At 46.0% G+C, this 27,525-nt stretch overlaps 1 protein-coding gene across 1 annotated transcript in view; it reads right to left on the bottom strand.

Moving 5' to 3' along the window:
• RTF1 (RTF1 homolog, Paf1/RNA polymerase II complex component) overlaps positions 1 to 27,525 on the bottom strand; it is a 209,203-nt gene that overhangs the window by 95,313 nt on the left and 86,365 nt on the right. The window contains exons 9-12 of the mRNA XM_029598616.1: positions 22,658 to 22,740; positions 21,749 to 21,836; positions 1,982 to 2,089; positions 1,693 to 1,770 (exon numbers count right to left, since the gene is read on the bottom strand). Of these exons, the coding sequence (XP_029454476.1) occupies positions 1,693 to 1,770; positions 1,982 to 2,089; positions 21,749 to 21,836; positions 22,658 to 22,740 (357 nt within the window). The remainder of the gene's footprint in view (positions 1 to 1,692; positions 1,771 to 1,981; positions 2,090 to 21,748; positions 21,837 to 22,657; positions 22,741 to 27,525) is intronic.

Raw genomic sequence — 27,525 nt, 5'->3', positions numbered from 1 at the left:
TATTTTGATTGCTTTTGACGCAACTGCTCTCTGCTTTGACGACATGGGGAGAAAAGCGGAATTGGATTCAGAAGACAACCAACACAGGCCTTGACTTAAGGTTTGGCATACTGATACGCAGACATAAGGGGGGGGGGGGGGGGAGAACAGGACTGCTTCTACAGCCAAGTTTAAAAACAAAGCACATCAAGCAGCATTGTCTGAATTTAAGGCTGCTCCTCACCAAGTAGAAATGTTGCTTTGTTAATATAAGGCTTGGTGATAAACTTCATGGAGTGGCAGTTACTACCCTTAACATAAACATGGGGTAATCTGCATGGAGCAGCAGTTGTTACCAAAGGAAACTTGCTGGACAGATTAGATGGACTATTTTGTCTTTCTGTCAATACTGTTATATTAGAAGAAAATGAAAATGTATATTCATATTTTGATGTAGTCATGCTGGAACATGTTGCTTCAAAAATTTTTTTAATTGCCTTTCTTTAATAAAGAGATTTTGCCATAAAAAGCATGTTCAACTGTCAATAGGGCTTGCTTCATTTTATTTTTTCAGAGTAGCAGAAAGTAAAAAGGGGCCCATACAAAAATTTTGTGTTTTGCGCCTTATTACAGGCAATAAAAATCTCTTTATGAATGACCTTGCCTGATGTTATTCAGTCTTGGCAAATTTCTATAACTGCGACTCCCTCTCCTGGCAGGTCGCGCATTTCAAAAAAGATATAGTTGCACTGGAGAAGGTATAGAGAAGGGAACCATAATGATAAAGGGGATGGAATAGCTCCCCTACGAGGAAAGGCTAAAGAGGTTAGGGCTGTTCAGCTTGGAGAAGAGACAGCTGAGGGAAGATATGATAGAGGTCTTTACAATCATGAGAGGTCTAGAACGAGTAATTGTGAATCGGTTATTTACTCTTTCGAATAATAGAAGGACTAGGGTGCACTCCTTGAAGTTAACAAGTACAACATTTAAAACTAATCGGAGAAAATTATTTTTTCACTCAATGTACAATTAAGCTCTGGAATTTGTTGCCAGAGGATTTGGTTAGTGCAGTTAGTGTAGGTGGGTTTAAAAAAGGTTTGGATAAGTTCTTGGAGAAGTCCATTAACTGCTATTAATCAAGTTGACTTAGGGAATAGCCACTACTATTACTGGCATCAGTAGCATGGGATTTACTTAATGTTTGGGTACTTGTAGCCTGGATTGGCCACTGTTGGAAACAGGATGCTGGGCTTGATGGACCCTTGGACTGACCCAGTATGGCAATTTATGTTCTTATGATTGAAACGCTGCTTTCGCAGCATCTCCAGGCCTAGATGAATCAGGGTGCAGGAGACCTGAACTGAAAATCAAACTGATTGTCCACATGGAAGTTGACAACACTGCTAATGAGCCATAAGGTTGTCACAGCATTCAGTTTAAATAGAACCGATTAGGTAATACAACGGTGTGACTTGCCACACAATATAGAGCAATACAAACCCTTTGGAAATGCTGCAAAGTATGAGCGCCACATTGCTTTTTAAGAGTTACTCCTCATGGTCAGGATGGAGTGCTACAATGTCATTTCCCAAGTTTCCATGCAAGTATTGCAAGAATACATTGCATGTACCTTTATAAAGAGTATAAGAGCACTACAAGCAAAGATGCTTCCCACCAAACAAACACTAGTGGTGCCACAGGAATATTACTTACCTTTTCTTTTAAGAGCTGGGTTTTTTTCATAGCGTAGTTGGGTGGAGCTTTTCTGAACCGCTCTTTTTCTTTCACAATCTGGACCAAAAAAAATGAGAGAAACATGTACAGAAAAGAGGAAATAAAGAAAAGTCAGGTATATCCTGAATTAAAGAGTCAGCAGAGAAGCAGTTGTTCGAAAGTGTTCCTAAAAACATTTTGCTGAGGGGGATGGAGAATATCTCGAGTGAAGAAAATCTAGTACAGCCATCAATCTCAGTGGATGATCTTAAGCAGCCCTAATACTTACCTCCTCAATGTCCTGATCATTGAATTTATAGTTTACAGCTTCTTTAATGGCCACTTCTTTCTTGTTAACCTCGTCCAACGTGGGTAATTGCATTCCCGCAGAGAACATCTGCAAATACAACAGCAAAGCTTTTCAGATTCAAGATCACAGAAGATCCTCTTAAGGAGCAGCCAGGAACATATAGATGCAATTGAGACCCCACCTTCTCCTATGAGCACTACTGAACCAAGAATATTTCTACATTCTGCATCTATGCCTTTTCTTACATAGGAAAGAAACTATGATGGCAGATAAGGACCATAAGGCCCTATATAGTTTGCTCAATTTACTCCCTGATAGAATGCCATAGACTACAGTTGGTGTCTGGCTTTTCACTTCTTCACTAGTAGAGATCCCTTTGTGTTTCTCATGCTTCCTTGAATTCCATTACCATTTGTGCTTTTACCAATTTCCCTTTGGAAGATACTCCATGAAACTACCACTCTTTCCATAAAAACATTTTTAGATGTTACTTCTGATATCTTGACATCTTTTCCATAAACTTCCTTTCTTATTTTTTGTGCATAAAATAGACATTTCAAATCATAAAGGCCTATCACATCCCCCATCTCACCTCTCTCCTTTATGGTACACATTTAAATCTTTAAGTCTTATCTCATAGAATTAAGGATCATTGTAGACTGCTAAACATTACAGTGAATCAACAAAAATGTTGTAGTACATAAGCTTTTGAGACTATGTACATCCCTTCTTCAGAATACATGGAAAAACTGTATAGTGTACAAGAAAAAATGAAGAGGAGTGAAGTTGAAGGGAAGACGGCATTAGGAAGGAGTTAATAAACATGTGGATAAAGGTGAACTGGTAGATATAGTATACTTGGATTTTTAGAAGGCGTTTGATAAAGTTCCTCATGAGAGGCTTCTAGGAAAGGTAAAAAGTCATGGGATAGGTGGCGATGTCCTTTCGTAGATTACAAACTGGCTAAAAGACAGGAAACAGTAGGATTAAATGGACAATTTTCTCAGTGGAAGGGAGTGGGCAGTGGAGTACCTCAGGGATCTGTATCGGGATCTGTACTTTTCAATATATTTATAGATGATCTGGAAAGAAATATGACGAGTGAGGCAATCAAATTTGCAAATAATACAAAATTGCTCAGAGTAGTTAAATCACAAGCAGATTGTGATAAACTGCAGGAAGACCTTCTGAGACTGGAAAATTGGGCATCCAAATGGCAGATGAAATTTAATGTGGATAAGTACAAGGTGATGCATATAGGGAAAAATAACCCATGCTATAGTTACACAATGTTAGGTTCCATATTAGGTGCTAGGCTTCATAGTGGATAACACATTGAAATCATCAGTTCAGTGTGCTGCGGCAGTCAAAAAAGCAAATAGAATGTTGGGAATTATTAGAAAGGGAATGGTGAATAAAACAGAAAATGCCTCTGTATCGCTCCATGGTGAGACCACACCTTGAATACTGTGTACAATTCTGGTCGCCGCATCTCAAAAAAGATATAGTTGCGATGGAGAAGGTACAGAGAAGGGCGATCAAAATGATAAAGGGAATGGAACAGCTTCCCTATGAGGAAAGGCTGAAGAGGTTAGGACTTTCCAACTTGGAGAAGAGACGACTGAGGAGGGATATGATTAGAGGTGTTTAAAATCATGAAATATCTAGAACAGGTAGATGTGAATCGGTTATTTACTCTTTCAGATAACAGAAAGACTAGGGGGCACTCCATGAAGTTAGCAAGTGGCACATTTAAAACTAATCGGAGAAAGTTCTTTTTCACTCAACGCACAATTAAACTCTGGAATTTGTTGCCAGAGGATGTGGTTAGTGCAGTTAGTGTAGCTGTGTTTAAAAAAGGATTGGATAAGTTCTTGGAGGAGAAGTCCATTACCTGCTATTAAGTTGACTTAGAAAATAGCCACTGCTATTACTAGCAACAGTAACATGGAATAGACTTAGTTTTTGGGTACTTGCCAGGTTCTTACGGCCTGGATTGGCCACTGTTTGAAACAGGATGCTGGGCTTGATGGACCCTTGGTCTGACCCAGTATGGCATGTTATGTACTTATTAAATATGATTAACTGATTCAACTGAATTAAAAACTGGAGACCACCTGTGCACTCAACTAAGTAAACGTCAACACCAGACTAACTGTGGGTATCTTGATCTAAGGGTAGGCAATGGTTTACCTGTATTTGTTTGTTCTCAAGGTTCGCTTTCCCAGGTCCTCCTTCTCTGTGGGCAGCCATGGGCGGGATGCTGAGTCCATCTGTCTACACTAAGGAAAATGAAATTATCAGGCAAGTAATTTCTCCATTTCCTAGCATATAGCCAGATGGACTCAGACCAGTGGGATGTACAAAAGCTACTCCCGGACAGGGCGGGAGGCTGCCCATAGCCCACTTAGTACTGCCCTTGTGAAGGCTACGTCTTCTCGGGCCTGAACATCCAGGCAGTAGAACCTGGAGAAGGAAGGACCACGTCGCTGCCCAACAGATCTTGGTGGGCAATAGCAGTTTGGTCTCTGCCCAAGATACTGCTTGGGCCCTAGTAGAATGAGCCTTAACCTGCAGTGGTAAGGGCTTCCCTGCCTTTATGTAGGCTGCCTTGATTACTTCCTTGATCTAGTGGTCTATAGTTGCCTGCGAGGCCGTTTCTCCTTGTTTCTTCCTGCTGTGAAGGACGAACAAGCGATCCGTTTTGCGCATCGGTTCCGATCTTTCCAGGTATCGCATCAGGATTCTACCGACATTTAGGTGGCGAAGAAGGTGTGAGTCTTCAGAGTCCTTATGTTCATCAGGAGATGGTATGGAGATGGCTTGGTTCAGATGAAATTCGGAAACCACTTTTGGTAGGAAGGAGGGAACGGTGCGCAGCTGTAGGATTCCTGGAGTGAATCTAAGGAAGGGTTCCCGGCAGGATAGTGCCTGTAGTTTGGAGATACGCTGAGCTGAATATATTGCCACCAGGAATACCGTCTTCAATGTTAAGAGGCGTAGTGACACTGTGTTGGTCTGAAAGATGCCCCCGCTAGGAAGTCTAATACCAGATTGAGGTTCCATTGGGGTACCGGCCACCTCAGGGGGTGGCCGAAGTTGCTTGACCCCTTTTAGGAAATGGGTCAAATCCAGATGAGCTGCTAGACTGATACCATTCACTTCGGCTCTGAAGCAGGAGGGCGGCTACTTGGACCTTGAGTGAGTTGAGAGACAGTCCCTTCATCATACCGTCCTGTAGAAACTCCAGGATCACGGGGATTCTTGGTGTTTGTGGGACAGTCCAGCGGTCCTCACACCAGGCTTCGAATATTCTCCAGATCTGTATGTATGTCAGGGATGTGGAGAACTTGCGTGCTCGTAGAAAGGTGTCAATCACGGGTTTCGAGTAACCGTGCTTCTTCAGGTGAGTCCTCTCAAGGGCCAAACCATAAGAGAGAATCAAGATGGATCTTCGTGAAGGATTGGGCCCTGCTGGAGAAGGTCCCTATGTGGAGGTAGGTACAGAGGGCTCCCAGCAAGGAGTCTTTGCATGTCTGCGTACCATGGGCGTCTTGGCCAATCAGGGCTACTAGTAGGACTAGTCCCCTGTGGTGTTCTAACATGTGGATGACCTTGCCTAGTAGTGGCCATGGGGGGGGGGGGGGGGGGGGGGGGTACGTGTACAAGTAAGACTTTCTCTGGCAAGGTCTGGACGAGAGCGTCGATCATTTGGGAGTGAGGCTCTCGTCTACGGCTGAAGAACCTGGGGACTTGGGCACTGACATAGGTGGCCAGTAGATCCATGGTTGGTAGGCCCCAGCGATTCACTATCAATTGGAAGGCTGTGGTCGACAGCGTCCATTCTCCTGGGTCCAGACTCTCTCTGCTGAGGAAATCTGCTGAGACATGGTCTTTTCCTGCGATGTGGGAAGCAGAGATCCCTTGTAGGTTTATCTCCGCCCATGCCATGAGAGGATCTATTTCCAGGGACACCTGCTGGCTCCTGGTTCCTCCTTGGCAGTTGATATAGGCCTCCATTGTGGCACTGTCTGACATTACTCGAATAGCTTTGTCTCTGAGTCTGTGGTTGAATCGCAGGCAAGCTAGTCTGACTGCTCGAGCTTCCAGGCGGTTTATGTTCCATCTCGCCTCTTCCTTGCTCCATTGTCCCTGGGCTGTCAGTTTCTGACAGTGGGCTCCCCACCCTCACAACAGTGGTGAGCAAGATCCAGTTCGGTGGGGATGAGTTTACTCCTCTGCTTAGGTGGTCTTCCTGTAGCCACCACTGAAGCTGAGCACGTACCTCTGCTGGAAGTTGGAGGCGAACTGAGTAGTCCTGGGACAGTGGGTTCCAGCATGAGAGCAAGGATCGCTGGAGCGGTCGCATGTGGGCCCGTGCCCATGGAACGACTTCCAGGGTTGATGCCATGAGGCCTAGGACATGGAGATAGTCCCATACTCTGGGGTGCGCATTGGTCAATCGTCGTAGCTGTTCCATCAGCTTCCTTCTCGGGGGAGGAAGACAGGCTTTGTTCTGTTTGGTATCAAAACGGGCCCCCACGTACTCTAGGGACTGGGAGGGCTGCAGACTGCTCTTGCCCGTGTTCACGACCCAACCAAGCTCCTGCAGTAGGTTCTTGACTTTGCTGGTCACCTGTTGGCTCTCTTCCGAAGACTTTGTCCTGATCAGCCAGTCGTCCAGGTAAGGATGGACCAAGATTCCTTCCTTCCTTAGTGTTGCCGCCACGACCACCATAATTTTTGGAGAATGTTCTGGGGGCGGTTGCCAGGCCGAAGGGTAGTGCTCTGAACTGGTACTGGTGACCCAGTATCGCAAAGCGTAGAAAGCGCTGGTGTTCTTGATGGACTGGAACGTGAAGGTAGGCTTCAGAGAGGTCCAGGGAGGTTAGGAACTCCCCAGGTTGTACTGCCATAAATTACAGAGAGGAGGGTCTCCATGCGGAAGTGAAGTATCTGCAGATGACTGTTGACATTCTTGAGATCCAAAATGGACCAGAATGATCCTTCCTTCTTGGGAACGATAAAATAAATGGAATAGCGCCCCATATTTTGTTGTTTAGGCACAGGAACCAGAGTTATTGCCTGCAAGCTGAGTAATCTTGTCAGAGTGGCTTCCACTGCCAATCTTTTGGTATGGAAGTGGTAGGGTGACATGATAAATTTGTCCCAAGGAATGCTGTGGAACTCCAGAGAATAACCTTCTCGGATGATGTTTAGCACCCATTTGTCAGACGTGATCTTGACCCATCTTTGGTAAAAGAGGGAAAGTCAACCCATTTCCTCTTCCCATGAATGGATCGTCCCCTTCTCATTGGGCGTCAGGTGGGAGCCTGCCCCTGGACCTGATCCTCTCTTGGTCTATCAGTTCCGAAAGGCCTGGGGCCTTCCGGAGGGATGGGATGCTTGGAACTGCGAGTTCCTGTAGGGTCAAAAGATTTGAGAACCTCTGCCCCTGGCTCTTCTGGGCAAGGGGCACTGGGATCTTTTACCCCTGTCTTCAGGTTGCAGAGGCAATGGTGATTCGCCCCACTTGCTGGCTAACTTTTCCAGTTAGTTTCTGAATAGGAGAGATCCTTTAAAGGGCATTCTCGTGAGATTCGCTTTAGAGGTCGTGTCAGCAGACCAATTTCACAGCCATAACTGTCTTCTGGCTGCCACAACCGAGGCCATTCCTCTGGCTGAGGTACGCACTAGATCTGAGCTTGTGTCTGTCAGGAAGGCTGCTGCAGGTTCCATCGTCTCGCCAGTATATGTTCCGGAGCTATCTACCTCTCTCTCGAGAGGAGCAAACAGGAACGTGCCACCAGTGCGCAGCAGGAGGTAATCTGCAGTGTCATTGCTATTGCGTCGAAGGACTGCTTAAGGATGGACTCCAATCTTCTGTCCTGAGTGTCCTTCAATGCAACCCCTCCTCTCAACAGTAATGGCCGTTCGCTTTGAGACAGTGCAGACCATGGCGTCCAACTTTGGAAAGCGCAGGCGTTCCTTGGCCGCTGGTTCCAGAGCGTACAAGGCTTCCAAGGCCAGACCTCCTTTAAAGCTGGCCTCCGGAGTATCTCACTCCAAGTCAATCAGTTCCTGGATGGCCTCCATCATAGGGAAGTAGCATGAGGCCTTGTGAAGGAGATCACCTCAGGAATTCTCAACTGGGGAGGGACCATCAAGTATTACTGCAGGAGAGCGGGACTCGATCTTCTTAAAATAAATTTATCTTCTTGTTGAAATTTTCCTAACACTGTGCTAGTGTTTGGGATAGTGTCCGCATCTGCTAGGAGATGGAGTGATACTGAGGAAGTGAGGTCAGTGCTGGGGTATATGTACCCAGGATTATGTCAGCTTGAAATCTGACTCAGTCTCCCATCTGCTAGCAGAGAAGCATATGACCCACTGGTCTGAGTCCATCTGGCTACATGCTAGGAAAGGTGGAAATTACAAAAGGTGAGTAGCCTTTCTTCCTTAAGCATAACCTTTCAAGATCCAAGCCATAAGATATGATAGAGATGGATTTTCTATAATGACTGGCCGTTGCATCAATAGCCCCCGGGCATCTAGCAGCTGGAGAAGGTCAATCCAAAGTCTCATTAGATCCACTTTAGATCTCAGAGGTCTCCGGAGCATTATGATAATCATAATTACTTTCATTCTCTAGCCTGTGCATCAGTGGCCAAGGAGGAAAGACAAAGATTACCTTTTTATGGCCAGGGCTGGACCAGACCATCTATGCCCTTTGTGCCAAACTTCCTTTGACAACTGAAGAACAGAGGCCATCAGATCCATGTGAGGCAAACCCCTCCTAAGAACCACACACTGAAAGGAGTCTTGGCTCAGCTCCCATTCACCTAGATCCAGGAGATTCCTGCTCAGGAAATTCACTTGAACAGTCTCCTGGCCTGCAATATGAGCCACTAGCAAAAGCTCCAGATTATTTTCCTCCCAAGGAAATAGAAGATTCCCCCTTTGTTTGTTCACATATACTACCACTTTCACATTGTCAGACAACACACTGACCATTTTGCCCTTGAGTCAAGGAAGAAAAATGACAGCCAGCCAATCTTATTGCCCTGGTCTCCAGTCTACTGATCGACCAGGAGGCCTCTTCAAGTGTTCAGAGCCCCTTAACATCAGATACAATGAGCTCCCCATCCGGACAGACTCCAATCCATCGTGACCAGAATCCAAGAGGAAACCAAAAGACTGACCCCTTGGACTATTCTTCACATATACTGGCAGAGGGAAATGCAACTTGTAATTCTGGGAGTGAGGTGACCATCGGGCAAGAATGAAAACTGAAGAGATACTAGATCTAGAGCTGCTGCCATGGATCCGAGCAGCTGAAGATAATCCCAGGCCAACGAGCTTGCCAGCACAGTGAACTTGCATACCTGTCAAATTTACTTGTCCACTCTTTCTGACATCAGGAATATATGACCTAACTTGATGTTGACATGAGCACCCAAGTACTCCAGAGATTATCTAACCCAAGTTTACTAAAATAAACTACTTTGAGGGATAACAATCCCTTCCTGGTATGATTTTACTCTGATCAACCAATCCAGGTAGGGATGAACCAAGTCTCCCCCCCCCCCCCCCCCCCCCACACACACACACATTCCACCACCACTACCATTACTTTGGTGAAATTTGGTGGAGACATTACCAAAACAAGAGTGTCCTGAACCTAAAATGCTCCTGTAGAATACAAAATCTGAGACAACTCTCATTCTGCCTAATAGGAATATGGAATTACATCTGACAGACCCAGGGAGAAAAAGACACTCATCCTCGTCCCACCTCCATAAGCATGGAGTTAATAATTTCCATTCTGAAATGAAAGATCTTGAAACTGCTGTTCACTCCCTTAGTTTGTAAGAACCACTTTTATTGGGAACCACTAAAACAGAATAACGGCAGAAGCCCCTCTCCTCAACGGGAGCCAGAACCACTATCTATAACAGCTGAAGCCACAGATGCATATCATGCACCGCCCTTTGCTTGGAAGCTGAGGCAAAGGAAAAAAATATGAAGATGTTGAGAATGTGCAAGTGCAACTCTAAGGTGTAATCAAGACTGATTACCTCCACCACTCACTGAACTGAGATTTATTTAATTATACTCTTTTATATACCAAAGTTTAGCTAGATGCCTTCACTATGGTTTACAGGTAAAACAATGACATACAATTGAAACAACTGGTATAACTGGTATAACAACGTAACTGGAATAAGAGATTTGGGTCCATTCCAGGTAAAATGCTGTAAGCAACTCCCTACTGGCATCACCAGAGTGTTGATTTACTGAGCTTCATTAAGAAGAATGACTGGCTCCTGAGACAGGGGCTGAATCCAATGTAGACTTCTGGAAACTACAAAAGGGCCAACTCTTTCCTCTCAAACTCTGCAAGGCCCGAAGAGAATAGGAAAGTAGACTGTCTACGCAGCTTATAGCACCTAGTCTCAGAACTTCCCACAACCTCTATTAATCCAGAAGAAAGAGCAGGGCTTATCTTCCGGGAGCCTTTGGATCCCCCGGTTCTTAACCAGATGCTCCAGACCTAATCCAAAAAGCAACTTTCCCATAAACAGGAGCATTCTCAGATGACACTTCAACTAGGAGTTTGCAGCCCAGTTCAGAAGCAGCCACGGACCTAGAGCAAATTCAAAGAAGATCATAGACAGCATCTGCTAAAAAAAGGCTGCTGCAGATTCTATTCTAATTTATTTATTTATTTTATTTATTTAATATATATTTCTATACCGGACTTCACGAATAGAATTCACATCAGGCCGGTTTACATGGAACTTAGGGGATAAACAAGTGTAACCAAACAAGAAGGCTGAAACAAGCAAAGTTACATAAAACAAGGGCATTGAACTTGGGGGCTAAAGTAGCCAGGAAGAAAGGTAGAGCAGAATTAGCAACAAATAAATAATATACAACGGGTTATGAGATTAGTAATTATCTCATTCCTTAGGCTGAGTCTGAAGTGTCATTTTGACTAGGGGAAGGCTTGGAGGAAAAGCCACGTCTTCAGTTGTCTTCAAAAGGTATGAAGGCAAGGTTCCAGTCTTAGGTCAGTCTGAAGTCTGTTCCAGAGGACAGGGCCTGCTGTGGAGAAGGAACGTTCTTTGGTGGTTTTTAGACGGGTGTATTTTGAAGGTGGGACTTGAAGGGTTCCTTTATAAGCTTCTCTGATGGGTCTTTCGGACGAGCGGTGTTTGAGAGGGTTCTGAAGGTCTAGTGTGAGCTGTTGGTGGATAGATTTGTGGATTATAGTGAGAGCTTTATATAGAATTCTATATTTTATTGGCAGCCAATGTAGGTTTCGAAGGATGGGGGTAATGTGAGCACGGCGGTTGGTATTGGTTAGGATTCTGGCTGCTGCGTTCTGGAGCATTTGTATAGGTTTTGTGGCTGAAATGGGGAGCCCCAGGAGTAAGGCATTGCAGTAGTCTGTTTTCGAAAATAACGTGGATTGAAGGATGGTTCTAAAGTCCTGAAAGTGGAAAAGGGGTTTGATTCTTTTTAAAACTTGAAGCTTATAGAAACAGTCCTTGGTGATATTATTAATTGATTTCTTTAGATTCAGATGATTGTCTAGTATAATTCCTAAATCTCTAGTTTGAGAGATCTGTGGGTCCAGAGCTGTAATGTCGGTGTTGGTCGAGTGTTCAGGGGAGATTTATTTATTTATTTAACATTTTTATATACCGACCTTCATGAAAGAATTTCATATCAGATTGGTTTACATGTAACAAGGGGGTATAACATAGTCAAACCATTTAACAAGAGACGAAAGTTACATATAACAAGGAAGTTTGAACATGGAGGGCTAGGATAGCCGGAGCGATAGTAAGCATAACTGAATAAATTAGATAAGATAAAGATGAGATAAGAAGGATTTCCGTCTTGGATGCGTTTAGAACCAGGTTCAGGCTAGAGAGGAGGCTTTTTATGGACTTCAGGCAATTTTCCCAGTAGTCAAGGGTTTTTGGCAGAGAATCTTTTATGGAGATCAATATCTGCACATCATCTGCATAGAGGTAATGTGTTAGTTTTAGGTTTGTGAGCAGATGGCAGAGGGGCAGTAAGTAGATATTGAAGAGGGTCGGGGATAGAGAAGAGCCTTGTGGGACGCCTAGTGTTGCTTTATAAGTTGGTGATTCTCTGTTGTTGACTCTAACCTTGTAGCTTCTATTTTTGAGGAAAGAGTTGAACCATCTGAGGGCGAGTCCAGCAATTCCAATGTCAGATAAACGGTTTAGAAGAATGGCATGGTTTACCGTATCGAAAGCCGCTGAGATATCTAGGAGGACCAGTAGGTATGAAAGCCCTTTGTCAAGACCCAGAAGGATGTGATCTGATAGGGAGATGAGGAGGGTTTCTGTGCTGGAGGATTTCCGGAAACCGTACTGTGAGGGGTATAGTATTTTATGTTCCTCAAGGTAGTCAGAGAGTTGTGTGTTCACAATTTTCTCTGTGAGCTTTGCTAGAAACGGAAGGTTGGATATAGGTCTGTAATTGGAGAGTTCTTTTGTATCCAAGTTGTGTTTCTTCAAGAGGGGTTTGAGAGATGCAGTTTTTAGCTCATCTGGGTAGTTTCCTTGAGTTAGGGAACAGTTTATGAAGTTAGTCAGTGCTCTAGAGATGGTGTTGGGGATGAGGAGCAAAAGTTTAGTAGGGATGTGGTCCGTCGGATGGCTGGATGGTTTCATTTTATTAAGGGTTGATTCTATCTCCAAGGTGGTTGTAGGTTCGAAGGAGTCGAAGGTGGCTCTGGAACGATGGGTGGGATTGGAGTCTAGAGCTGGGGTCATTGGGTTAGTGGGAAGAAGTGCCAGTGTGTTTGTGATTTTATCTTGGAAGAAGCGTGCTAGTTCATTGGCTTTTGATTGAGCCTGTTCATCTGGGATAGTAGGGGCAGAAGGTTTTGTGAGTTGGGATACGAAGGAAAACAGGGCCCTGGCATCGTATTGTATATCGTGGATTCTGCTTGCATAGAATTTTTTTTTTTGTCTGTAGAATAGAGATCTTGTAGAAATGGAGGGTACGTTTGTAATCAGTCAGAGTTGTGGTGTTGGGGTTATTACGCCATAAGCCTTCTTTGTGTCTGAGGTCTAGCTTCATCAGTTTAAGTTCTGGGGAGAACCAAGGTTGTTTCTTTTTTTGTGACCAATTGATGGTTTTCGTCATTTTAGGACAGAGTTTGTTGGCTATTGATTCCGTGATGTTGCTCCAAGAGAGAAGGGCCGCGTTGGGGTTGGAGATATCCATATTAGGAAGATCTTTAGTTAGAAGTTCGCTAAGAGTGTCGGAGGGACATGCTTTCCGGAAGTGGATGGTAGATTGAGGTTGAGATTCAATAGGATTTACTTTGGTGGAGTAGTTGATATCAGGGAGTGGTCCGACCAAGGTACAGGGGTGCAGTCTGGAGAGTTATAGTAAGACAGGTTAGAATTAATGAATATGAGATCGAGCGTGTGTCCTGCTTTGTGGGTTGGTTTATTGATGATTTGTTCAAAACCCATGGCTCTGAGAGTTGAGAGTAAGGATTCAACATTAGGAGAGAGAGGTGAGGCATCAACATGAAGATTGAAATCCCCCAATATCATAGCCGGAGAATCTGTGTTGATGTATTTGGCGATAGTTTCTATGAGAAGGGAGGCTTCGGTGTCGAGTATACCTGGTGGAGCATAAACCAAAAGAATTTGGATATGTTTTGACTTGAACAGACCTAATTCCAGTTTTTTTGTGGGGGTCTTGACTGGTTGCTGTGTGAGATAGAATTCTTTCTTGGCGGCTAGTAGAAGCCCTCCTCTTTTTTTTTTGAGTCTTGGGATTGAGAAGAAGTCGTAGAGGTGTATCGGTAGTTGGTTTATCAGGGGAGTGTCAGAGCTTTTTAACCAGGTTTCTGTGATGGCACAGATGTCTGGTTTGGAATCAAGTAGGTAGTCATTGAGGATGTGGGTTTTCTTAGTGAGGGATTGGGCGTTGAAGAGTGTCAGAGAAAATAAAGTGAGTCCTAATAGCTGGGTGAGAGGTGAAATCATGATGGGGATGAGTGATCTCTTAGTGTGGCTTAAGGGACGTTGTAGCAGTCTCAAGTTGTGAGAGTAGTGATGATGGATGACGGGGATGGGGTAGGTTAGCATATTGTCTCCGCAGGTGATGTAGGAAATGAAGGAATTGTGAGGGAGAGTTGAAGATATTGGTTTTTTGGTACTCCTGTATAGTGATGTTCTTAGCTAAGGTTGTTGGTGCTTGGATGAGCGAGCTAGAAAAAAAAATTTATTTTTTTTTTTTGTATAAGGGTTATTAGGGGTAGTTGATGAGAGTTCGTTTGTTTGTCTGTCTGATGTGATTGAGTGTGGTTAGAGTTGGAGGTCTGTTGAGTGCTGGTCTGTGAGTCCGAAGGGTGCTGGTCTGTGAGTCCGAAGGGTGCTGGTCTGTGAGTCCGAAGGGTGCTGGTCTGTGAGTCCGAAGGGTGCTGGTCTGTGAGTCCGTTGAGTCCGATGAGTGCTGGCTGTGGGGTGAGTCCGTTGAAAGATTCTGCTAGGTGTAGCTCAGCTAGGAGAAAGGAGCGATGCAGAATGCAAGTGGAGTGGTTGAATGAATGATGGTGGGTGGCTACGTCTGGAGGTAGGACTGAGCTGCCGGTTGACAAAACAGGTGGGTGCTTTGTTTGGAGTTGTGCGACGCCTAGGGCCGTCTCTACCGTTTTAAAGGGCTCTGGGGGAGCCGAGGGAGACGTCGGGGTTTCCGGGGCGGGCTTACCAGTTCCCTTCCAGTCAGTTATTTTCTTTTCTCCTTCGTTTCCGTCCACCGTCCTCGCGAGAGTCTATTTAGGTGTCCACCTCCCCTGGCCCTGAAGGGCCGACGCCGACCGTGCGGGGAGGGCCGACCCTAGCCGAGGGTGGAGCGCAGGTTCGCGGTGCAGGGAAAATAGTGACCGCGTAAGAAAAGTGGAAGGTTAAAAGGAATATGGCCTGGCTTCGGGCTTCAGGGGCTGCACGAAGGGGCGCACAAAGGGGCGGGCCCCTTTGTCGCGCTCCTTCGGCACGCGACGCCGGGAGGAGAGAGGGTTTTAAATCCTCTCGGCGACGCCCGATGACGTCACCGCTGCGCTGTATGTTGTCGTGGGCTGCAGGGAGGCGAAGGTAAGTGTGGCCAGAGGAGCGGAGGGCCGGAGGGAGAAGCCTCGTGGTCGGCCTGGAGCCCGTTGGGGGGAAGGGTGCGATCGAGAGGCCTTACCCCGACGGGCTTGCAGCGCCGACCGCGCAGGCCCGATCCACCAGGTCCCCCGAGGTCTGCCGGCGAAAGAGAGCGCTGCCGGGAGGAGAGAGGGTTTTAAATCCTCTCAGCGACGCCCGATGACGTTCCTCTCTGCTCTCAGGTAAGTGCTGAATCCAGTACAAGAGTGCATTAAACACAAAACCACTAAAGGGAGATCTGACTGCCATAGCCTTGGTAGTAAACAGATGTTTCAACAGAAGCACTATCCTCCAACCCTGAGAATCCTTGAAAGAAAGGCTATCTTTGACAGGAATTATAGTCCTTCTAGTGACTGCTGTGACCAAAGCATGTTTCCACGTCACCTGAAATAAGTGCTGCACAGCATCTGGAGTGAGAGGGTACAATTTAAGGAGGTTCTTCACCCCTTTGAGACCGTTCTCAGTGGCCTCCCATTTAGCCAGCAACATTTTCTTTCACCTTAGAACAGAGCAGGAATGCTGTGAAGGACTTGTGGACACCGTAATAATGGATTCCCAAGCCAGAGGCTCCTCAACTTTAGGATCTGCTATCATAAGAACATACCATACTGAGTCAGATCAAGGGTCCATCAAGCCCAGCATCCTGTTTCCAACAGTGGCCAATCCAGGCCTTAAGAACCTGGCAAGTACCCAAAAACTAAGTCTATTCCATGTTACTGTCTGAGACCAGAAACCACCTGGTCAAAGACACAACATAATCCCTGCGAATAAAAACAAATCAGCGTCATACTCTCTAACCAAAGAGATTTCCCCTTCCTCTACTGAAACACAGCTCAAGAAGTCTGTTTGACCCTCAGGAGCCCTCTGAAACTCCTATGAAACAGGAGAAGGTGAATCTGCTGTTTCTCTGGAACTAAATCCCCAATCTGCAGGTAGTGGATCCAGAAGATGACACACTTTCCCTCAGACCTTGTATAGCACAGAATGTCTGAAGTAAAAAAACTAAAAATTTCAGGTGAGAAATCCCCATCACTACTAAGCTGGCCCAATGTAACTTTTATGAAGCCTCTCCACAGAGGCCAGAACAAGAGGTTCCCTAAAACCGCCTTCTAAACATTGCTGCTACGGAGCTGGCAAATCCGCAGGAAGCTGCCCCAAATTGGCCGATGCTTCTGTCAAAAACGGCATAATGGAGGCATCCTCAACAGCCTACCCTGTCTGCAGATCTCCCAAGGAATTTTTCCCTACTGGCAGTGAAGCACTGGATGCAACAATGGGCTGGGAACACTCCCCTAGCATGGACACACACAACACATAATGACCCCGCAGCAGAAGCTGTCCCCTCCTGCAGTCACACATTCTGCAGTGGAAGTTGCATTCCACTTTTTTCATAAGACCTTCTCTCTTCCTGAAGCTACCACAAGCTAAATACTGCCCAAATGATCCACTGTGCAGCACAACTTATCTTGCGGAGCAGGGAGAAATGATTAGGCTAGTCACTCACCTGAGGTCTGACTGAAAGGCCTTGCACAGGAGCAGCCACTTCAAAAGGCTCTCCACTTTTTTTTCCCTTAAAGCTGAAACAGAGGAGGCTGGAGGAAAGCAGAGTTGCTTACCTGTAACAGGTGTTCTCACAGGACAGCAGAATGTTAGTCCTCACATATGGGTGACATCACAGGATAGAGCCCAATCACGGAACACTTTTGTCAAAGTTTCTAGAACTTTGACTGGCACCTACTGGGCATGCCCAGCATGGCACCAACCCTGCATCCAGCAGGGGTCCCCCTTCAGTCTTGTCAGTCAAAAGTACATGCGAAAAATAAAATAAGAAAACGTAAGCAAACCCAACTCTGCGGGGTGGCGGGCGGGTTTCGTGAGGACTAACATCCTGCTGTCCTGTGAGAACACCTGTTACAGGTAAGCAACTCTGCTTTCTCACAGGACAAGCAGGATGGTAGTCCTCACATATGGGTGAGTATAGAGCTGAGGATGCCCGAGCAATGCACCAAATGCACCCGAAAGACTTGCAACAGGCACAACAACAGGGGTGGAAAATTTGGTAAGGAGGGCATCCTGAAACCCTGAACAGGTTGGTGGAAGGATGTTGGGTAGTTAAACTGAAAATAAGTTGCGTAGAACAGATTGGTCGAAGATGAAATCTTGTCTGCCAGCCTTATCTAAGCAATAATGGGCTGTGAAGGTATGGAGAGAACTCCAGGTAGCAGCTAGACAAATATTAGCAAGCGGCACCGAACGGCGGTGCGCTACTGATGTCGCCTTGGCCCTGACAGAGTGTACTTTCACACCATCTTGCAGTGGCATGCCTGCTTGCTGGTAGCAAAAAGAAATACAGTCCGCTAACCAGGAGGAGAGGGTCTGCTTTCCCACAGGATTTCCCAATTTGATGGTGTTGAAAGAAACAATTGAGTAGATTTCCTGTGGGCCGACGTGCGGTCTAGATAGAAGGCTAGGGCACGTTTGCAGTCCAAGGAATGCAGAGCCTGTTCTCCTGGGTTTGAATGGGGCCTGGGGAAAAAGGTAGGTAGGACGATGGATTGATTAATATGAAATTCCGATACTACCTTTGGTAAAAACTTAGGGTGAGTGCAGAGCACTACCCTGTCATGTAGAATTTTAGTGTAAGGCGGGTAGGTAACCAAAGCCTGCAACTCACTAACTCTGTGAGTGGAGGTAATAGCGAGAAGAAAAACTACTTTCCAGGTGAGATAGCGGAGATCACAAGAGTGGAGAGGCTCAAACGGAGGTATCATGAGCCACCCCAAAACCACATTAAGGTCCCAAGCAGGGACCAGAGGGCGCAGTGGAGGTTTTAAGTGGAGCAAGCCTCTCATGAAGCATTTTACTAAGGGTTATGTTGAAATAGCGACATTCCCCATGCCCTTATGAAACGCGGCTTCCGCGCTGACATGCACCCTGATGGAGGAATTTTTCAGGCCTGACTGACAGGTGCCAGAGATAGTCCAGAAACTTTGCTGTGGAACAAGTGAAGGGGTCTATGGACCTGGAAGTGCACCAGACTGTAAACCTCTTCCATTTAGAACGATAAGACCTTCTCATGGAAGGCTTTCATGAAGCTACCAGGACTCGGGACATCGACTCTGAAAGGTATTAACCTTTCAACATCCAGACAGTCAGAGATAGGAACTGGAGGTTGGGGTGGCGCAGATATCCATCGTTCTGAGTTATCAGAAGTGGATCCTTCCCCAGAGGAATGTGCTGGTGTACTGATAGGTCCTGGAGGATTGGGAACCACACCTGGCGTGGCCAGTGAGGGGCTATCAGAATCATTACGCCCTTGTCCCTCCGTAACTTCATGAGAGTCTTCAATATGAGTGGAAGAGGAGGGAACGCGTAGAGGAGACCACTGGCCCACAAGAGGGCGAAAGCGTCCCTCGGTTGCGAGTGGTGGCTGCGAGTTAGAGAGCAGAAGTTTTCTACTTTGCGGTTGTGGACTGACACAAAGAGGTCTATGTGAGGATAACCCCAACGTTGGAATATTGTGTCCGCTACCATGGGGTTGAGAGACCATTCGTGCGGATGAAACTTGCAACTCAACTTGTCCACCAACACATTGTTCACGCCCGGCAAGTAGGTGGCTGTGAGGTACACTGAGTGAGAAAGGGTCCACGCCCATATCTGTGCAGTTTCCTAACACAGGAGGTAAGAGCCCGTTCCCCCTTGCTTGATGTACCACATTGTCACCTAATTGTTGGTTTGAATCAGGATGGCTTTGTTCGAAAGGCAATCCTGAAAAACCTTGAGGGCATATCTGATCGCCTGAAGCACCAGGAAATTTATCTGATGTTTGGCTTCCTCTGGAGACCAGGTTCCCAGAGTCTGTAGGTCGCCGATATGAGCACCCCACCCTAGGTTGGAGACATCTGTTGTCAAGGTAATTTGAGGTTCTGGAGCCTGAAATGGAAGGCCTTGAAGTAGATTGGAGTGTTGTATTCACCAGGCGAGTGACAGGTGGAGCTGTGTGGCAACGTGAACGGAGCTGTGTGGCAACGTGAACAAAGCTGGACATTGGTTGACAAGCTTGAACCCACTGAGATTTTAGGTTCCACTGCATTACGCTCATGGCTAGGCGGGCCATCGGAGTGACATGCACCGCGGACGCCATGTGACCCAGCAGTATGAGGAAGTGACGAGTAGTTGAGGATACTCGAGTCTGTAGATGATGCGCCAGAGAGGCCAGAGTGAAAGCCTGATCCTGAGGGAGGAAGGCTTTCGCCTGTATAGTGTTTAGGTCAGCCCCTATAAAGGATAGAGTTTGGGATGGAACTATCTTGGATTTGGGATAGTTGATTAGAAGACCTAGGGAGATCAGGGTATGGAGAGTGATACGCAAGGACGCCAATGCGGCTTATTGAGTTGGAGCCCTTATCAACCAATCGTTGAGATAAGGGTAGACATGGACACCCTGACTCCTGAGGAAGGCTGCGACCACCATGAGGCACTTGGTAAAGACTCACAGAAGCCTGGGGCATGTAACCCCGGCTCCGGAGTAGGAGGCAATTGAGGCGTAGCCGCAGGGTCCACCAGTAAAAGTGGAGTCGCGACTCCCTGCACCGATGAAGGTGGGGAATGCCTCGGTGACCCGGTCAAAGAGGAGGATGGGGTCTTCTATGGACGGGATTTATTTGTCGGTGGCTCTGTCGACGCCAATGCCGAGGGTTTGCCGGGATCAGCAGACTGAGCCTTCCAATGCCGGTGTCACTTTTCACGATGTTCTCCTCGGACCTTCTCCTGAGGCGATGAGGACATATGAACATAAGAAAATGCCATACTGGGTCAGACCAAGGGTCCATCAAGCCCAGCATCCTGTTTCTAACAGTGGCCAATCCAGGCCATAAGAACCTGGCAAGTACTCAAAAACTAAGTCTATTCCATGTAACCATTGCTAATGGCAGTGGCTATTCTCTAAGTGAACTTAATAGCAGGTAATGGACTTCTCCTCCAAGAACTTATCCAATCCTTTTTTAAACACAGCTATACTAACTGCACTAACCACATCCTCTGGCAACAAATTCCAGAGTTTAATTGTGCGTTGAGTAAAAAAGAACTTTCTCCGATTAGTTTTAAATGTGCCCCACGCTAACTTCATGGAGTGCCCCCTAGTCTTTCTAGTATCCGAAAGAGTAAATAACCGATTCACATCTACCCGTTCTAGACCTCTCATGATTTTAAACACCTCTATCATATCCCCCCTCAGTCGTCTCTTCTCCAAGCTGAAAAGTCCTAACCTCTTTAGTCTTTCCTCATAGGGGAGTTGTTCCATTCCCCTTATTTTGGTAACCCTTCTCTGTACCTTCTCCATTGCAATTATATCTTTTTTGAGATGCGGCGACCAGAATTGTACACAATATTCAAGGTGCGGTCTCACCATGGAGCGATACAGAGGCATTATGACATTTTCCGTTTTATTCACCATTCCCTTTCTAATAATTCCCAACATTCTGTTTGCTTTTTTGACTGCCGCAGCACACTGTACCGACGATTTCAATGTGTTATCCACTATGACACCTAGATCTCTTTCTTGGGTTGTAGCACCTAATATGGAACCCAACATTGTGTAATTATAGCATGGGTTATTTTTCGCTATATGCATCACCTTGCACTTATCCACATTAAATTTCATCTGCCATTTGGATGCCCAATTTTCCAGTCTCACAAGGTCTTCCTGCAATTTATCACAATCTGCTTGTGATTTAACTACTCTGAACAATTTTGTGTCATCTGCAAATTTGATTATCTTACTCGTCATATTTCTTTCCAGATCATTTTAAATATGGGGCTCTGGTATAAATACAGCAGTACATCTTTTTATCTTCAAAAGTCCACTTAATAGTAGATAATCCTCAATTTTCCATTAGCTTCTATGGTTTGTCGGCTGCTGCAGTGGGTCCATGAAAAACTAAACCATGGCCTATAGCTGCACCAGGGGTTTTATCTTAATCTGAAGATTCAGTACTACCCCTACCATCTTCATTAGTGTTGGTGCTTAGACTAATGGCGGGCAGCTTTTTATCCTGGGTGATGTGCAGCCAGTAAGATTTTTTTTCTGTTTGCTTCCTATCATACTTCAGTAGTTGTCGTCGCCTGGCTGATATTTAGTCCAGATATTATGGAACAGAGTCACCATGTGAAAGTACTCAGCAAGTGAGAAGTGAGAAGCATTAACTCCATTTACTCTATTTGATTATTCTCACCCCTAAACCCCTTTTCAGATCATGCCATAGTCAAAGAGAATGCTTTTATCGATTGCTATCAATCATAGAGAAAAACTTGAAATAGAGGCAATATTGATTGTACTAAACAGGAAATATGCATTGATTGTGGATAACAACTGATAAAAAATAAATAAAAACATTAAAAATGGTACTCAATTGAGTATTTGGAAATTTTGTAGGTCAGTTTCTCACCCCATATACAACCAAGTAACTGGTGCTCCCACTCCCCCCCCCACCCCCCACACACACACCCATGGTTAGATTCCCCCTTACTTACTCACCGCTTCCTTCCATTTCATGAATTCACTCTCTGTGAACTCCTGGTTTGAGACAAACTCGAGGCGAAACACTCGTTGGTCACTGCCATGGCTGTGTGGAAATCCATATTAGAAAGTATGATAAATAAAATTTGACACACAGAGCCCATTTTTATTTATTTTTAACTCTTTACTTATATTTTCAAATATTTTCACAAGATTACCTTGCTACAGAAATATTGAGACTTCAAAGGAATAACACAGAAAGATAAAACTAATGAAGAAACAAACATGAAATCTCAACCTACAGTCCCCAAATATTACAAAAAAGGGAAAATGAAGATATCAAAGGATATAATAGAAAATCAAGAAAGATAGAAAAAACAGCTTAATGGAAGATCTGCCTTAAATTATACTCTTAGCCAATCCAGTTAATTCCCCTGCCCCCTCTCCAGTAGCAATAGAACAGGCACAAACCTTTTAAGGCTGTGTTACAAGCTATTAAAAACAAAGTATTCAATATTCAGCAAACAAAAAAACCAAAAAAATAAACCAAACAAAAAAAAGACACTGATGTTCCACCCACTCTTTTGCCTTCATGTACTATACACCTGTCCCATCATCAAGTGAATAGAGAAAATAAGCTGTGGCATCTGCAGCATGCAAAATTAGTAACAATAATGCAGGTAGCACTTTAAGACAGAGGCCAACTGTGTTACCAAAGTTTTGCTTGGTATCCCCCCCTGGCACTTAATATCCATTCTCCGTTATCAAACCAACAAGCTAGCCTGTTTCTATCATCTCATGCTTAGCAACCAAGCAAGTCTTCCATCCAGTCAATGGAATTAACACACACTAGAGCATATCGAACTCTAAAAGACTACCTGGCCTCTCAAATCTGTATATGGTAATGAGGTACCACAATCCACTTACCGTAACTGTAGCCCTTTATTTGTCCTGGTACCCCCCAGCTGATAGACTTTGCCAGTCTCTACCACACCTGTGATTTCAGCCACCTGAATAATGAAAAAAAAAATCAGGCAGGAGTGAAGAGATGATCAGTGGAGTATGAGATGCATGACATTTAGTTACTGTGTATTATTCACAGTACTTAAACAGCAGCAAGGCTGACAATGTAAAACAAAAAAAAAATTGATTTCTATAGCCAGTGACAAAAGCACATTGAAAATTGGAAATCCTCATGCAATGTGCAATAAATACGCTGCCTTCAAAGTACAGGTTTAAGTCTCCAAGAAAATGAAGATTAGATGTTCTAAAGTGCTCTGCAAAATTTACTGGGAATAACTACTCAGGTCAAAGCTGAATAGAATAAACACAGGATACAGAGTTTGCTTTTCTGAAATGAAGATTAACAGGATTTAAAAATGTAATTTAGTTTTAGTGGGTTTTTGGGGGTTTTTTGTATTTTGGAGGTAGCTCCCTACTTTCTGGTGTTCATTTGTCTTAATAGTGTACTTCCACTTAAAGGACTGAGGTAATAAATACATATTGAGAAATTACAACTTATCTGAAAATTTCCATTTCCTTAAACCAGACAGATGAATTTAGGATCAGTGGGTTGTGCACCTCTATCACCAGATGAAGATGGAGCAAACTGACATCCTACTCCTGCAGTGAGATCAGCCTGCCAGTATTCTTCTTCAAAAGCCAACTGTGGACACACTAGCAAAAACATATTAACAAATAACCATTTCAGCACTCAGCTGTCAGGAAACACCGAGCTCAGAAGAAGAATGTATTAACACTATTCTAGGGACTGGATTAACATTTACCAGTAACCCCTACAACATGTAACCACGCAGGAGGACCATAGCACAATCATTCGGCAGCCAAGAGTGAAAAGCTGAATTTATCTGTCTGGTTTAAGGAAAAGGAAATTATCAGGTAATGGAGAAATTACTTACATGATAATTTCATTTTCCTGATAGCAGATGGGAGACAGAGTCAGATTTCAAAGCTGACGTCAGCCTACATATACCCGTGCTTAGCTCTTCAGTGTTCTCTTCGAAAAGCCAGTGTGGATATATGTCGCTTAAAACTTGATTACACTTGAGTATACTTGATTAACCTTGAACTGGTTCAACTGATTATATATATAAGACCTTTTTGGCATTGGAGATCGCAATGCACTGAAACAATAAACGCCGACACCTAGGTAACTGCGGGTGTCTTAACAGAGGTAGGCCGTGGCTTACCCGTATAGTCTCGAGATTTGATATCCGAGGTTCTCTATTTCTGGAGCAGCCACTGGCGGGATGCTGAGTCCATCTGTCTACACTAAGGAAAACGAAATTATCAGGTAAGTAATTTCTCCATTTCCTAGTGTGTAGCCAGATGAACTCAGAACAAATGAGATGTACAAAAGCTACTCCCCTAACAGGTGGGAGGCTGCCCGTGGCCCACTTAGTGCTGCCCTTGCAAAGGCTGTATCCTCCTTGGCCTGGACATCCAGACGGTAGAACCTGGAGAAGGTGTGTAGGGAGGACCATGTCGCCGCCCAACAGATCTCGGCTGGCGAAAGCAGCCTGGTTTCAGCCCAGGAGACTGCATGGGCCCTTGTAGAATGCACCTTGACCTGTAGAGGTAGTTTTCCTGTAGGCTGCATTAATTACTTCTTTGATCCAGCGGGCTTATGGTCGCCCGCGATGCCACTTCCCCTTGTTTCTTCCCACTGTGAAGAACGAACAGGTGATCAGTTTTGCTCAAGGATTCCAATCTCTTCAGCTACTGGACTAGGATTCTGCAAACATTCAAGTGGCGAAGGAGGCATAAGTCTTCCAAATCCCTGTGTTCATCTGGTGATGGTAAGGATATGGTCTGGCTCATATGGAACTGGGGAACCACTTTCGGGAGGAAGGATGGTACCGTACGCAGCTGAATGGTGCCTGGGGTGAACCTGAGGACCGGTTCGACAGGATAATGCTTGAAGTTCGGAGATACGGCGCGCTGACAGCTCTGGAGCAGCCCCAGTTATCTCTCCCCTTCTCCCAAGGCACGCACCGCGGCTCCCCTGCCTCCCGGGGGCAGCCGGCGGCGAAAGCGGCTTCAGCAGCCCTGGGCAGATCGGCACTCCCCATGCGAGGCGGCTTCCAGCAGGTCCATGAGCCTGTACGCCCAATTTGGGCGCTCAAGGCAGCAGGCGCATGAACGCACACCGTGACCTGAGCGCCCGGCTGGACATCCGAGGTCACGGCGCGCGTTCATGCACCTGCTGCCTTGAGCGCCCAAATTGGGCGTACAGGCGTGCGTTCATGCACTTTCGCCGGCGGGGGCTGCTAGGAGCCGCCTCGCATAGAGAGCGCCCGATCCACCTCGGGCTGCTGAAGCCGCTCTCGCCGCTGGCTGCCCCCGGGAGGCAGGGGAGAGAGGACTGGGGCTGCTCCGGAGCTGTCAGCGCGCCCGCATGGGAGACCGGCACCCATGGACGCCCTTCTGCTGCTGCTGCTGGGGGCTTGCGTGGCCGCGGCCAGGGCAGGTGAGCAAGGGCTGGGGGAAAGTTTGCCCATGAAATTTCGTCTCTCTCTTGCCCGTCCAAAGGAGGAGGAAAATCGGAGTTGCGCGCACAGGTGCTTTGTTGGGCTCCCTGCCGCCGATCGCTGGCTGCTGGGGCTTGCTGCCGCCGGCACTCAAGGCAGCGGGGTCTGTAGGAGAACCATCCACTTTCCCGGTGGAATGACATTTGAAATGACATTTGAAATGACAGGTACCAGCGCACCCAGGATACTGTATAGGCGCTGTATACTGCTCTATACAGAAAGATGGATTGCGCACGCCTACCGCTTCATGGACGCGCTTTGGACCCGGCTTGCATTTGCGTCTCATTTGAATACTGTATCGAGCAGTATGTGATCCAAACTGTGCGCGGGGCAAACGAGGGTGCACCCGGCACTGCCGCACTCTCTTACGCGTCCTTACTGTATCGGCCTGAAAATGAGTAGCCGTAAAAAAAAAAAAAAAAAGACCACGAAATGGCTGATAAGAGGGACCCACCAAAAAACTCAAGACCAGATTAAGGTCCCAAAGAGACACTGGCAGACATAAGGGACGACACAGATGCTTAAACTTCCTTCAAAAACCTGAACACATCTGGATGGGAAGACAATGCTCCCCCATTGAAATCAACCTCCTTAACAAGGGAGAGCTGTTATCTGCACATTTAGAGTATTATGAGCCAATTCTATAAACAAGCCTTCCTGTAGAAATTCCAGGATCAGAGGATGAGAACCTCGCTCCTCATACCAGTTCTTGAACACTCTCCAAAGCAGAGATGAAGAAAATTTCCTGCCCAGAGCAAAGTGGAAATCATCACAGAAGAATAACCATGCTTCAGCAACCGAGCTCTCTCAAGGACCAAACCATAAGACAAAACTGACCCAGATCGTGGTGTAGAATGGGCCTCTGATTGGCAGTCTGAGAAGACTGTCCACCAAAAGTCTCTGAAAACAGCATACCACAGCCTCCGGGGCCAATCCAAAGCCATCAGAAGTACAGTTTCAGTCTGACTTGCAATCTTTAGAATGACCCTGTCTATCATCGACTAAGGCGGGAAGGCTTACAATAGCCTGCTCCATGGCCAGACCTGAACGAGAGCATCAATGCCTAGCGTCCTTGGATCCCCTTCTGCGACTGAAGAACCGCAGTACCTTTGCGTTACCGGAGGTCGCCAGCAAATCCAGATACGGATGACCCCAGTGCGTTACTATGAGTTGAAAAGCTTCATCTGCTAACTCCCATTCTCCTAGGTCTGAGTCTTGCCTGCTGAGGAAGATAGCCGTTACATTGTCCTTCCCGGCAATGTAGGAGGTGGATATTCTCTGGAAATGTCACTCTGCCCTCACCATGAACGCATTTACCTGCACTGACACCTGTTGGCTTCTGGGTCTGTCTTGATGATTGATGTAGGCCATCATGGCATTGTACGACTTTATTCTTAATGCTCAAGATTCCAGTCGCTTCATGATCCCGAAGCATGCCAGACGAAGTGCATGCGGCTCTAACAGATTGATAGTCCACTGCCACTCATCAGCATTCCAGTGGCCTTGCGTCATCAACTCTTGACAGTAAGCTCACATCCCAGAAGGCTTGCATCTGTCATGACCACCAACCAATATGGTGTCTCCAAGGAAACCCCATACCTGAGGTGATCCACTTGTAACCACCACTGCAACTGGATGCTCACCTCCATGGTAAGCGGAGTCTCGCCATGTACTCCTGTGACTGCGGACTCCACCAAGAGCACAATGTGCGCTAAGGGGATTGCATGTGTGTACACACCCGGAGGACAACATCCCAACGTGGCTGCCAGTGACCTCAAGACATGCAGATAAGACCTCACCATCAGGTGAATCATCCTCCTCAGGGCCTGAACCTGAGAAATTAACTTCTGAATGTGATCCTCTGGCAGAAACACTCTACCCTGCTCTGTATCGAATCGCTCGGCAGCATAGCAATTTCTTATGTTCTTAAGATATTCTAGCATTTAAGTCAGCTGTAAACTGCTCTTGGCCAAGTTCACCACCCAGCCTAGTTCCTTTAGCAAGGAGATCACCTTGCGAGAAGCCAAGCAGCTCTCTTCTGTAATTTTGTCCTCAATAAACCAGTCATCCAGATACAGATGGACTAGAATGCCCTCCTTTCGCAGAGCTGCTGCTACCACCACCCTGACCTTGGTGAAGGTCCGGGGCACAACCCTAAGAGAAGAGCTTGAAATTGATGACAATGTCTCAGAATGGCCAAGTGTAGGAAACTATGTTTTTGCAAACGGGAATATGTAAATATGC

The sequence above is a fragment of the Rhinatrema bivittatum genome, chromosome 4 (assembly GCF_901001135.1).
Source record: "Rhinatrema bivittatum chromosome 4, aRhiBiv1.1, whole genome shotgun sequence".
Lineage (NCBI taxonomy): Eukaryota > Metazoa > Chordata > Amphibia > Gymnophiona > Rhinatrematidae > Rhinatrema > Rhinatrema bivittatum.
The sequence above is the reverse complement of the archived record's forward strand: the minus strand, read 5'-3'. Positions and strand labels throughout refer to the sequence as shown.